At 41.7% G+C, this 14,127-nt stretch overlaps 1 protein-coding gene across 2 annotated transcripts in view; it reads left to right on the top strand.

Moving 5' to 3' along the window:
• Positions 1-14,127, top strand: part of SETD5 (SET domain containing 5) — a 61,203-nt gene that overhangs the window by 34,415 nt on the left and 12,661 nt on the right. Inside the window, exons 15-18 of one of the 2 annotated variants that reach the window (XM_077451805.1) lie at positions 193-435; positions 2,666-2,789; positions 4,596-4,846; positions 10,949-11,005. In XM_077451805.1, coding sequence (XP_077307931.1) covers positions 193-435; positions 2,666-2,789; positions 4,596-4,846; positions 10,949-11,005 — 675 coding nt within the window. The remainder of the gene's footprint in view (positions 1-192; positions 436-2,665; positions 2,790-4,595; positions 4,847-10,948; positions 11,006-14,127) is intronic. The other variant, XM_077451807.1, reaches the window with a different exon arrangement.

Here is a 14,127-nt window from a genome sequence, read left to right as displayed (position 1 = left end):
TTTCTGGGGGAGTTCTTTTACACCCACAATTCCCCCGCATTGCAGGAACGTGTGTTTTTTTTTTTTTTTTTTTTGGAGGCAGTTGTAGAGGTTGCAGGTCAAAATAGGTTTTGTAACAGTAATTTGTGATGTGGCCGCATTAAAAATGTTTAGCAGAATTTGCCTATCTAATAAACCTGTGTTCCTTTGCAGTACCTGGTAACAGAATGGTTAAATGACAAGGTGGAGAAGCAGGACTGTCCCATGGATCAGCCGTTGCGAATTACCACAGATCCCACAGTGTTGGCGACCACCCTTAACATGCTCCCTGGACTGTCTAATTCCCCTTCCATTAACACACTTCCCAAACACTACATACGCTTTGTATCTCCTTATATGCCTGAGAGGCGAAGGAGACCCCCAAAGGTGGATGGCACTTATGGCTCATGTAAAAAGGTGAGTGTGTAGCATGTTCTTGGACATGGGGGTTAAAATGAATGAACGCTGCGACCTTTCAGACTGTGTCTATTAAAGGGGTTGTAAACTCTCGTGTTTTTTCGCCTTAATGCATCCTATGCATTAAGGTGAAAAAATACCTGCCAGTGACCACTATTGGCTCCCGCTGCTGTTAATCAAATCCAATGACACGGGGGGGGGGGGGGGCTGAGTCATACATTTGGTGGCTATGGACTCGGGAGCGCGTAACCCCCCGGGAGAGCTCTTCACCTGGGGGGTTATCTGATGCAGGGAGGAGCCGCTGAGGGACCCCAGAAGTTGGTGCTTGGGGCCACTCTGTGCAAAAGGAGTTGCACAGTGGAGGCAAGTATGATGTTTGTTTAAAAAAAAAAAAAGAATTGAAGCTTTACAATCGCTTTACGTTAAAGTATTAAGGGTCCTTTCACACAGGCGCTCTGATCAGGTCTGCCTGTCCGTTTTTCAGGCAGACCTGATTGGACGCTCCATTCAGCCCTATGAAGCGGCAGATTTCAGCGGTGACATGTTTGCCAACGCCAGCTATCCGATCCTTTCCGCCAAATCCAGACAGGTGGTGACCTTATTTTTCCATCAGTCTGGGGATGAGATCAGATGAAAATGGATAGGCTCCCCATAGAGGAGAGCGGAACTCTGACAGGTCTGTCTCTGCACAGTGAGCTCAGACGGACCTGTCATCTGCCTGCTTAGCGGGGATCAGCGGATCGATTCCCTGCTGAGCAAGCGTACTCCATCATATGGACAAGTCTGTGTGAAAGGACCCTAATTCAAGGCAAAGTTTTTTTTTTAATTTCGGATAGAGTGGAGAGGGATTAGAACACGTTGTTTTTTTTTTTTTTTTTTTTTTTTTTCTTGTCTGTGTCCAAGTTAGGGAGATTCAACTTCCTTCAATTTTGCCCTGTTTACCATCTCATTGATGGTGAAAGCAAAATAAAAATTTGGGTTGATAAAACGGTAATAAAGGGGAAATCTAGTGACAACCAAAGGTTCCCTCACTTTGGAAGGTTTTCCCTTCACTTTCTGTTTTGGCTACGGGAAAGGAAGTCTCCCCTATGGGACACAGATGGCTAAAAAAAAACCTGATTGGGTTTACAACCCTCTGGTACGCTCTTCAAAATTGAGCAAAAAATAAAATGTTTTGCTTAAATGAGTAAACAAATTGTTTTGGCTTTAGTTACTTGAAAGCCAGCCTGGCAAAGAGAGCATGGACCTCTGGTTCCAAAAATGCCACAATATTCACTTACAGCATGTGTCACGGCAAAAAAAAAAAAAAATTGCAGCACATCTCTGCAATACATGAACATGTCCCCATGTTTTATCCCTTTTTTTAACGGTCCAAAAAATGACCTGTTGATCTGCCACTCTTAAGCCCTGTACTGAATGATGTTGCAAAAACCTTTGCAAAACTACACAACCACTTCCACACTCAATTTTCTTCAGCATGAAGGCTAATAAAGAGATTTAAACAAAATCCAAAATCTTCCAGTGGTAGAATAAGGGATAAGTGCAACTTGTGCACATTTTTTTTTTCAGGTAAAGGCGTGTACTATTACTATTTATTTTTTATTTTTTTTTAACCTTGGGAACCTGTTAACCATTGCACCTGTGATCAGGAGATGCTGGGTGCAATGCCAACATGCTGCAAACTGTCAGTACAGGCAGGCAATTCATACAGAGGCTCCTGGAGGCCTGTGGAGTGCGTCCAAGAAGATTCAGTGGAATACAAGGATGCTCACCAACACCCTCGTTGTCTATAAGAGAACAACAAAAGGCTGGCATTACTACTACTATTAATCTATTCAATCACAGAACTCTGTGAATGAATTATGTGACACTGTGGGGGTGCTCTTTTCAAACTGTGACAGCAGGAGCGGGGAGAAGATCCCCTGGCCTGCTGTCATGGATATCGGGGAGAGCTGCAGGAGTGGGAACATGTTACATTTTCTACCCTAAAAACAGGTGGAACATGTAATCTGTTCCTGAAGGTGAACTTTATCCTTTAAACAGACCAAAATGGAACAAAGAAAAGAAGTTAATTGTTAATGTTTGCATAGTCTCCATATAATCAACATTTTAATCAATGGTATGGCTATGCAGTGTGAACAAATTGTGTTCCAGTACATAATGCTAGTATGCTTTAAATTGTTCATTGATTTATTCCGCCTCTAACAAATCTCATTCTTCCCACTGCTAGCGCTGGATGAAACTAGCCTTGGAAGAGGCCGTGGCACAGCCAGCCAGTTCTGAACAGGAAACATCACAACCTTTATACCAAAGTAATGAGAGCAACAGCTCATCCAACAATGGAACCAATACAGGTAGGCTGCTTCACATGAACACTCTGTCTTTTTCTTTTTTTTCTAAAAATGGGATATTATGATCATAAAAAATAGTGTAGAAATATTTAGATTTTGATGCTATGTTTTTTTATAAATATTTATTAAAGCAGTATTAAACCCTTAGGCTAAATTCATACTAGCGTTAAAAGCCGGCATTTGAGAGGCGTTAAATGCCCCTCAAGCGTTTATGCACAAGATACAATAGACAGCACATAGTGCTGTTCACACTATGCGCTAGTGTTGTCACTTTCAAAATTTCATGTTGAATCGTGAGGCGTTTGAACCCTTTTAACGCCTCCCATTCAAGTCTATGGTAACGCCTCGCAAACGCTCAGGCAGGTGCGGTTGCGGGGTGTTAAGATTAGTTAATTTACTGTAATGGATTAGGTGCTTGTGGAGCAGTTTTAACATGCCTTAACGCTCAAACGCGTCAAAACTGCCCATAGGGGGTTTGGGGAGCATTTTGAACTCATTAATGCTTGTAAAACACCTATCTAATGCCCATAATAAAGTTCATTAAATTAGGAGCTTTTTGTTAAGCTTTAGAAATGTAGTCGTGTGAACAAAGCCCTAAAGCAAACCTTTATTATACTACATCTTACCCATTCTTAGATGTGGTAGCTGCAATAGTTTTTCTTCTTTAGGCTTTATTTTCACCTGGTGAGTTGGCCAGTAAGTCTGTTTTGGAACAGAAAAAGCTGTCCTGCAGATGTAGCAGTTACAAGATTGAGATAAATCATTTACCAATGACGGGGGTGTTTACAATGGCCAGTTTTATTCATGTAAAACCTTAATACCAAAAGGAAACAAACTTGCTGTAATTGCATAGAAACTGCTGGGTGGAGTTCAGCTTAAATTTTGTTTAGTGTGAACCGGTATTAAAAAATGTGTGCCTCTTAGGCTACAAGGGAAAGCAATAATGTGTCCACCACTGTGACTGCAGGCTGGGGAAGGAGCTTGTCTCTGCTCCAAACAACTGTTGAGCAAAGGATGGATCCCACAAAGCCGCACATCAATGCAGACCCACTGGTATTGCAATGAATAGCGGTCTCAGCCTGGGCTCCTGCCAGGCCATGCCCCCGCCATGTTTTACTTCGCCCCTCAGAGCTGAATCATGGGCAAATGATTTAGCCTCCGGGGGGAACGCATTGGAGATGTGGCCTAGCAAGAGCCTGGGCTGAAACTGCCATTCATTCCAATACCAACGGGTCTGTATTGATGTGCAGCTTCATGGGATCCATCCTTTGCTTACCTTTTTTTTTGTCTTTTTAAATCTAGTAGTACCACTAACATGCCTCCCCCCCCCCCCCCCCCCCAAATTAACATTGCTGCTGTCCAATGGTTGCGCCTCCATCCACAGTGTTAGCTCTGGATGAAGGGTTAATAAGCTGCAGTATATTACAATTCTGGGTTTATTACCGCTTTAAATATTCAGTACATCACTGCATACAAACCTATTTCCCTATGGAATATCTGTAGATCCTAACAGACATCCTGTATTGGGCTGACAGTATTGCCTCCCAAGCAGCCCTCCCAATGGGGTCAGAAACAGCAGTTGAAACCTGTCAGGGGTTCTAACTTTTTCACACTTTATCTAAAATTAAGTTTCAGATCTACTTTTTAAAATTTTGCTCATCACTGTGTTGAAGTGAACGAATAATGTACTGTGCATATGTGATCATTTAGTAGTGTGCTGAAGGTTATTGATACATTGCCGTTTTATCAGACTGCAAAACTGAAAAAAGTTTTCTCCTCTTACTAATTTGTATTGCTTTTACCCCACAGAAGTTACTGCCCCTTTAAAAAAGTGGAAGACGAAATACATCTTGGAAGAAAATTCCGCCATTGTGTCAAGCCCATCACCATTTCCCCATGCTCTCCCCAATTCCACCAACACAGATTCCCTCAGTCCCCTGCAGACCACACCCAGCTCTTCCCTTCCCGGTGAAGAGGAATCCCGATATGCATATGGACTCTTGTTCTCTCCCATCCCATCCCTCACTGCTAGTCGCTGCAATACTCCACTACAGTTTGAGGTAAAGCATAGCAGACTTTTGCCATTCTTTCTACTTTGTTCAATATCTATTTCTGGGGTATGGAAGGTGCGTATGCACATGAAAGTCACAGCCACAGCACATACAGTGGTGTGAAAAAGTGTTTGCCCCCTTCCTCATTTCCTGTTCCTTTGCATGTTTGTCACACTTAAGTGTTTCGGAACATCAAACCAATTTAAACAATAGTCAAGGACAACACAAGTAAACACAAAATGCAATTTGTAAATGAAGGTGTTTATTATTAAAGGTGAAAAAAAATCCAAACCATCATGGCCCTGTGTGAAAAAGTGATTGCCCACTAAACCTAATAACTGGTTGGGCCACCCTTAGCAGCAACAACTGCAACCAAGCGTTTGCGATAACGTGCAATGAGGCTTTTACAGCATCCTGGAGGAATTTTGGCCCACTCATCTTTGCAGAATTGTCCTAATTCAGTTACATTAGAGGGTTTTCGAGCATGAACGGCCTTTTTAAGGTCATACCACAACATCTCAATAGGATTCAGGTCAGGACTTTGGCTAGGCCACTCCAAAGTCTTCATTTTGTTTTTTTTCAGCCATTCAGTGGTGGACTTGCTGGTGTGTTTAGGATCATTGTCCTGCTGCAGAACCCAAGTTCGTTTCAGCTTGAGTACACGAACAGATGGTCGGACATTCTCCTTCAGGATCTCTTGGTAGACAGCAGAATTCATAGTTCCTTTTATCACGGCAAGTCTTCCAGGTCCTGAAGCAGCAAAACAGCCCCAGACCATCACACTACCACCACCATATTTTACTGTTGGTATAATGTTCTTTTTATGAAATGCAGTGTTCCTTCTACGCCAGATATACTTGGACACACACCTTCCAAAGAGTTCCACTTTTGTCTCATCGGTCCACAGAATGTTGTCCCAAAAGTCTTGGGGATCATCAAGATGTGTTGTGGAGAAATTGAGACGAGCTTTGATGTTCTTTTTGCTCAGCAGTGGTTTTCTCCTTGGAACTCTGCCATGCAGGCCATTTTTGCCCAGTCTTTTCCTGATGGTGGAGGCATGAACGCTGACCTTAACTGAGGCAAGTGAGGCCTGCAGTTCCTTGGACGTTGTTGTGGGGTCTTTTGTGACCTCTTGGATGAGTCGTCGCTGCGCTCTTGGGGTAATTTTGGGCGGCCGGCCACTCCTGGGAAGGTTCACCACTGTTCCATGTCTTCGCCATTTGTGGATAATGGCTCTCACTGTGGTTCGCTGGATTCCCAAAGCTTTGGAAATGGCTTTATAACCCTTTCCAGACTGATAGATCTCAATTACTTTCTTTCTCAATTGTTCCTGAATTTCTTTGGGTCTCGGCATGATGTGTAGCTTTTAAGGATCTTCTGGTGGACCTTACTGTGTCAAGCAGCTCCTATTCAAGTGATGCCTTGATTGTGAACAGGTGTGGCAATAATCAGGCCTGGGTGTGGCTAGAGAAATTGAACTCAGGTGTGGACAACCACAGTTATAGTGTGTTTTAACAAGGGGGGCAATCACTTTTTCACACAGGGCCATGATGGTTTGGATTTTTTTTTCACCTTTAATAATAAACACCTTCATTTACAAATTGCATTTTGTGTTTACTTGTGTTGTCCTTGACTATTGTTTAATTTGTTTTGATGTTCCGAAACACTTAAGTGTGACAAACATGCAAAGGAACAGGAAATGAGGAAGGGGGCAACCACTTTTTCACACCACTGTAGCTCTGATTGGACAGAGCCATCCATTCAGAGCACAGGGAGCATGTGCCAGTGATCCCAGCTGCTACTAAAGTACAAATGTCCTAAACTGTGCAAATTTAAGAGATATTTACTATACCTAGAGGTAAGACTTATTATAGGCTTGCCTGCTGGGTATAAATCAAAAAGCGGACTTTACTACTGCTTTAAGTAAATACCAGCTGCAGAGAACTTGCTTGTGGTTTTATGCAGAAGGTCCATAGCCCCTCTGGCATTGATTTTGATTGGCTATCATATTAGTTTTATATCTTCTGCAAGTTAGTGTTGTAAAATATTACTTGTTCAACCACTTTTAGGGTCTACCGACAGCATTGATTTGAAATGCCAGCATTCATTGACAACTGCCATAGAACCACAGTTGACCTGCTTCAAGCAGGTTTAGCATTTTCAAAGACCTCTATGGGAATGCAAAAAGCGCACGACACAGGTTCAAAATCTGCTGAGTTTGACTCAACAGGATATATGCTCCAACCCTTTTCAGCACATCAGACAAATCCAAATGTGGTGACAAGCAACGCGTCTCACAAAAGTATTAATGCATCCCCATGGAGGGTTTTTGGGGAAGAATGCAAATGTAAATTCATTATAAATAATAAAATGAATGAGGCCCTTGACTTAAAACAATTGTAGAATGCAGAGATTGCTCTGTACAGTAAATTGGCTGAGAGGCTGCTGGAAGCTCCTGTATCGGAGGTTTTGCGGTACATGGTAACAACTATCATGGAGTGTCAATTTTCCTATAAAGTGTAAGAGGAAAATATTTTTTCAGTAAGGTTACACTCCTATAATTGTAGTCTTCCTATGAGAATTGGCAAGATTGCGTCAGAACATGTAAGTCCAGCACCACACTACAGAATTGGTATCCTGATTTAGTTGAATTTCTGGTTCATGTGATTGCCTCGATTTCTCGCAAGTTAAATTTCCTGATTTCCAGGACTGTAAATCCGATGAAGTTCAGGTTTATTAAAAATCACAATTTGCCTATGCACAGTCATTTTTACCACAAAAAAAGTCTGCAAATTGATTCTATCAGATGCTATGGCGGGTCTAATTCCTTATGAAGTGTTGTCATAGTTTGCACCCTCTGTCACTGCTGCCCTGGAGCATTTCCTTTGCTATGTATCAATGTTACTGCTAAATCTTTATGTATTTTATATGTACAGTGCTTTCTCTTCATACCAGTTTAGGAAACTGGCATAATGGGTTGGAATATAATGCAAATTAAGTTTTAACATTGCTTTATGTTGATTGTAACCATGGCTTAGTACAGAAGTGTTATGAAAAGAGAGCACTGTGTTTTTGAGTTATTTTGAGCTGAATGATAACCACAGCTATTATGTTAGCTAATTTCTTGTGACTTGCTAGTCCCTGCAAAATCTAAAATTAGAAAAAAACACAGATTTCAGTGCATACTGGTTTTTCTGATCCAGTGGTTTCAATACTTATGAGTCACTGATCAGGAACAGGAATGCAGATTGGCTTTGGCTTAAAGTGTATGTTAGGACAACCTTAAAGTGGAATTAAATTATTATTATTTTTTTTTTAAATATGCTGACAGACAGAGGATATTTATAACAGAAGAGACCCTATCGGTCTCTTCTGACATAAATGCATCCTCCTGCCTGTCAGCCGTCATGTACACTGAGCTACACATGCACAGCTCAGAGAACATTTACAGCCCCGATCTGTGGCGGGACAATGTGACTCCCGTGCTCGTGTGTGGGAATTACATCATCGCAGACCTATCAAATGGCTCAAGGCACTGAAGACTGGGCAAAGGTGAAGGAAACGGGGGCTCGCAGGATAAATCGCAGCGCTGGAGGGCACTGTATGACAGATAAGTCTGCCATAATGTACTGTGCTGTGCATACTAGTATATTATGGCATATAAAAAAAAATGTATAACATTTTTATAGCACAGATACTTCTACATTTCCCATGTTATGTCTCTGTTTAAAAAAAAAAAAAAAATGCAAATACTGAAAAAATACCTAATAAGCAGAAAATACCAGGAATGTAGACCTCTCCTTACCTTTTTTTAGTGATCAAACATCAATTTTTTCTATGCTACTGAAATGCCAAGCTGCCTTGTCAGCCCCAAGCTGTTATTTGCTGGGTTACATCAGCCTAGGCAGTCTGAGCAGAAGTGGAAGTGAGTACCTGTCAAAAACCCCATATAAAAATAAAAAATAAAAATATGTAGTCAAAAGTGATAGAGGGGGGGCAGAAACGTGGGGGAAAAAAAATCCTCTTTTGGCTGAAGTTGTCCTTTAATACCATCCGCTTCCTTGCTATTTAAGGGCAGCGGTAGCACGGTGTTGTCAACCCACTACAGGAAGTTAGGAGCTCACTGGATTTTCAGCAGAGCATCTATTTTTATGTACCTTAGGCGTTTTTAAACATTATGCAATGTGTAATGCATTGAAGAGCTTTATGTTTTATATTAATCATACTGTGCAAGACTTGTATTCATAGACCATGGCTTTATATGCAAGCTACGTTCACTTGGACACTGACCGCAAAACCTTGCTATGGCTGCCCCTTTGTGTACACTTTTATAACCCCACCTATTCTGTGAGATCTAATTTTTTTGCCAGTGTCCTTGGAGGTAATGGACGACTTTTGAAATTTTTTATTTTATTTTCTTCTGTCAAGAATTGACTACTTATCCTGGGCTATCCACCAGTTTTCAGATCGGTAACTGTTATCCTGGGCACGGTACCCGTACCCCACTGCCTGTGGCTGGCCTGCAATTTATTTGGCCACTAGATCCAGTGCTAGGTGCTTGCCTTGGCACAAACTTTAATATATATTTTGTCCATGCATATACTTTAATTCTCACCTGTTTGATTTTTCGAAATACACAATATTGTCACTATGTTGGGACGCCTGCCTTTACATGCACATCAAATTTAATGGCATCCCAGTCTTAGTCCGTAGGGTTCAATATTGAGTTGGCCCACCCTTTGCAGCTATAACAGCTTCAACTCTTCTGGGAAGGCTGTCCACAAGGTTTAGGAGTGTGTCTATGGGAATGTTTGACCATTCTTCCAGAAGTGCATTTGTGAGGGCAGGCACTGATCTTGGACGAGAAGGCCTGGCTCGCAGTCTCCGCTCTAATTTTCCCCAAAGGTGTTCTATCGAATTGAGGTCAGGATTCTGTGTAGGCCAGTCAAGTTCCTCCACCCCAAACTCGCTCATCCGTGTTTTTATGGACCTTGCTTTGTGCAGTCATGTTGGAACAGGAGGGGGCCATCCCCAAACTGTTCCCACAAAGTTGGGAGCAGGACATTTTCCAATATCTCTTGGTATGCCGACACCTTAAGAGTTCCCTTCACTGGAACTAAGGGGCCAAGCCCAACCCCACACCATAATTGGGGGGCCCCCCCCACCAAGTGATTTGGACAAGTGCACAAAGCAAGGTCCATAAAGATGTGGTGAAGGAACTTGACTGGCCTGCACAGCATAGGACTGGGATGCCATTAAAGTTCATGTGCGTGTGAAGGCAGCCATCCCTATGCATTATTTATTAAATATTAAAGAGAAAAAGAAAATCACTGAAGGTATAAAGTAAAGACAGACCCCCCCCCCCCCCCCCCTCAAACCATCCTGTTGCAGCGAAACCGTGGGGCAGTTCTGACAGTAATGTGACAGAGCTCTGCTGACTTAAGAGATTTATTGAATTGCCCATAAAGCACCTTAAAGTGATTTGTAAGGGTAACTTTACTATATAAGATATAGTAAACTTACCTCCACTGTGAAGCTCCTTTTGCACAGAGTGACCCAGAACCTCGTCTTCTGGGGTCCCTTGTGGGCTCCTTCCCGTTAAGATCTCCCAGGGGGGTTACCTTGCGGGCGCACTCCCGCGTCCAGCATTCGGCATCCAGAGAGGCCGAATGCAGGACCCGTCCCGCCCCCCGGCGCCCACGTCATTGGATTTGATTGACAGCAGCGGGAGCCAATGGCTGCACTGCGATCAATCTATCCATTCAAGAGCCGGGAGCCTATGGAGAGACAGTGCATCCCCCCCCCCCCGACTGAAGGGGTTCAGGTAAGTAAAACGGGGGCTGGGGGACCGCTGACTGCCAGGTGTTCTTTCACCTTAATGCATAGGATGCATTAAGGTGAAAAAAACACGGACCTTTACAACCCCTTTTAATTTTTTACCCCTGTAATTTATTCCTCTTGCAGGTATTGTCACAAATAACAGTTCACACTGAATGTGTTTAGTAATAAGTAATAGCTGTGGCTACATGATGGATTTTTTTTAATTTTATTTTATTTTGCTGTTGTGCGTGTTTGAATAGCTGAATAACAAGTTGCTTTTCCCTCCTCTAGAACATATCCTCCCCCGAGAGCTCCCCAGCGCATAGGCCTGAGTCCCTTTCACCAGAGGTAGTTATCGCCAATATGTCTGTTGCTTTAGGTGTTCAGTGTGTGGGCAGTGGAAGTGTAACTCTCCCACTTGTGTATTCTCATGGGATAACAATATCTAGATGAAAACATTTATGGAGAAAAAAAAATATTGAATAAAAGTATACCTAATTTGCTCAGTTTCATGTTTTTGGTGAGGCCTAGAAATGTCATATGCATGTCTACCATGGTCTGCTCAGCTGTTTAATGGAGGGACAGAGAAAGCATGGGGGTGTTAGAGGAATGCAGTTCTAGGGCACATTTTGAAAATGGCAGTCCAGTTGATTTTTTTTTATTTTTATTTTTTATGTTGATTTTGTGCTAAATGGGTCTCACACTTTTGAGCCGTAAAGCCTAACTACAGCCAAAATGTGTGTGTTTTTTTTTTTTTTCCAATTCTGGGCAGAGCCAGGAAAGGTAAAGACCTTTGTCCATTGTCATGCTTTGTCTCTCTTTGAGCATAGAAAGTCGTATGACAAGACATTCCCCATGTTTTCCAATGATGACCATTCTTTTATGTGCAACTTAAAGTTGCAGCAACTTCAAAGTAGTGCATGCACTACTTTGGTCCAACTTTCTTGCAGCTTTAGGGCTATAGACTTCAATGTTAATCCTCAAAAGTTGCATGAAAGTTGTACCTAAATGTTATACAATGTAACGGCTGTCCATTATTACTGGTCAAAGTCAGTCGTATCCAAGGTAAGCTGGCCATACACCATACAATTCTCTTAATCTATTTTCTTTAGATTTACCTTCAACTATGTAGTAGAAGGACCTGCCTGATTGCATACAAATTGAAAGTGTTTAGGTTTGACCGCCTATTATATGGTTTTGGTAAATCTAAAGGAAAGTTGCACAAGAAAATTGTATAATGTATGGCCAGCCTTACACCCATCCAAAGTTGCGTCAGGTTTGCACGCCTAAGTCGCCACAACTTTGGAGTCGTTCAAGTGTGAATGGAGCCTTAATTCCTGTATAACTGTTAATATCGCTGTGCTGTTTTAAAAAGTCTTGCATGCTGCATCCTTGGTGTCCTTTTTCAAAACCGCACCAAAAAAGGGCACCTTAGTCCCCTTAGTCAATGGGAATGCATCAAATGTGCACTTCATCTGGGTTTTTGGTGCATTTTTATTTATTTTTTAGTCACATCCATGTTTCACAAGTGCGTACTGGAAGTAAGGAAACCAAAAACGCATCAAAAATGTATTAAAAATGTGATATGCATTTTTGAAAAAGAGTGTGAAAGGGCCCTTGGGGCCTCTGGGGTTTTTATGTCTGAGTGCAGAAGAGGAAAAGAAAATCCGGTGGAATACCTGGACAGAAATACATTTTATTACAGGTGTTTGGTTTACTGTTCATCCACATCAGTCCCTGCCCTCAAGGAGCTTACAATCTTAAGTCCCATGTCTCACATGCATATGTACCCAGAGGGAACCCGCACAAAGGGAGAACATAGGGGTTGATTTACTAAAACGGGAGATTGCAAAATCTGTTGCAGCTGTGCATTGTAGCCAATCGGCTTCTAACTTCATCTTAAGCTTTGAGGAAAAAAACCTGGAAGCTGATTGGTTTCTCCCCAGAGCTGCAAAAGATTTTGAACGCGCCAGTCAACCCATAGTGTCTTGGTTGGTACCCAGTGCTGGAAGGCAGATGAACTCAGTGCTGTGATGCCACAAGTTTTAGCTGGAGTTGACTTTAAGGTAAATATTCCTTTGATGTGAACAGTTAGTGCAGAGTGTAAAACGCAGCTAGCAGACCATGCTGGACTTAACTAAAAAAACAAAAAAAAACACCACTTCTGCCTTTATGACTAATTGCTGGGCCAGTATAACCAACTTGGCCACACAGTCCTGTCCCTAAAGGGGTAGGAGGTACATCCCACCTCTGACACCGCTGTCTGTTGTGGTTGTCGGATCCTTACTATTCAGGTCTTTTTAACTGCTATACAATATCATTTTTGCTTGGAGTTGCAGGTAGTCAATGTGAAACCCTCAAGCTTAGCATCTCGTATTTGTTTAAAAAGAGATGTTTAGCATAAAAAGTAAAAAAAAAAAAAAAAGACAATTTATATGTAGAAAATATAAATTTTCTTTAACGACAATGTGCCATGAATAATGAATGCCTTTCCTTTATCTTTAAAATATGAATTTTATTTTTAATCCTAAAAGTCTACATGAAATTGAGCTTTCCTCACTGTTTGAGTTTTGTAAAATAGTAGAGACTATAAAAAAGAGAACAGTATCAGATCAGCCTCTGTCACCTTGTAATGATTTGCATGAAGACACGCATGTGCTGATGTAGTAAGAAATGTGAGTGCTGTTTTTGCAAAAAAACATTTACGGTAATTCAACATGCATGCCATTCTCCTCTGCATTTTTTTTTTTATTTATTTTGCACTGCATGGAAGCTTGCTGAAACCCCTTTTAGCTTTATTTCTTCAAGTTTATTACTGAACTCCTAAAGTAATTTTTTTTTATTTTGGATAAAGTGAAGGTTCGGACCCCATCATGTTTGTTTTTTTTCTTTTGTCTATGGACATTAGTCAAAACTCAAAAGGTTCCATCCTGTCCCTAGTATATCCAATTCTTAGAAAAAAGGAGTGGTCTGTGACGGGCCTCATGTGTCCCGATATCCATGGTATAGCCGGTTGTAGGTTAAGACTTTTAATAGCTGTTCTAAGCAGATTCTTCAGTTCTGATGCGTGTCGGGAACATACCTCGGTATTTCTATTGTATATGTTCTTGACATTCAGAACTGAATAGGCTGCTTGAAATGTGTAGCAAACCATCTTCGATATTATAGAGCAAGTCCAGTTAAATATGACTACTTCTTGTCAGGCAAGAGTTCTACTTTAGGTGCTTTATTAACCCACAGCAACCAGTTGGTGAACTTTTGGTGCCCACTCACCTGATATTTGCTAACAAGTTGAAATGTATGCACTAATGACAAGCACACATTGGGGTTGATTTACTAAAAACGTGAAAGTGCAAAATCTGGTGCAGCTCTGCATGGTAGCCAATCGGCTGCTTACGTCGGCTTGTTCAATTAAGCTTTGATAAATAAAAATAAAAAAAAAACCTGGAAGCTGATTGGTTTCTATGCAG

Source organism: Lithobates pipiens, unplaced genomic scaffold (assembly GCF_037356315.1).
Source record: "Lithobates pipiens isolate NorthernLeopardFrog02 unplaced genomic scaffold, aLitPip1_a1.2 Scaffold_23, whole genome shotgun sequence".
In the NCBI taxonomy this organism is placed as follows: domain Eukaryota; kingdom Metazoa; phylum Chordata; class Amphibia; order Anura; family Ranidae; genus Lithobates; species Lithobates pipiens.
This window is presented reverse-complemented; position numbering and strand designations above follow the sequence as displayed.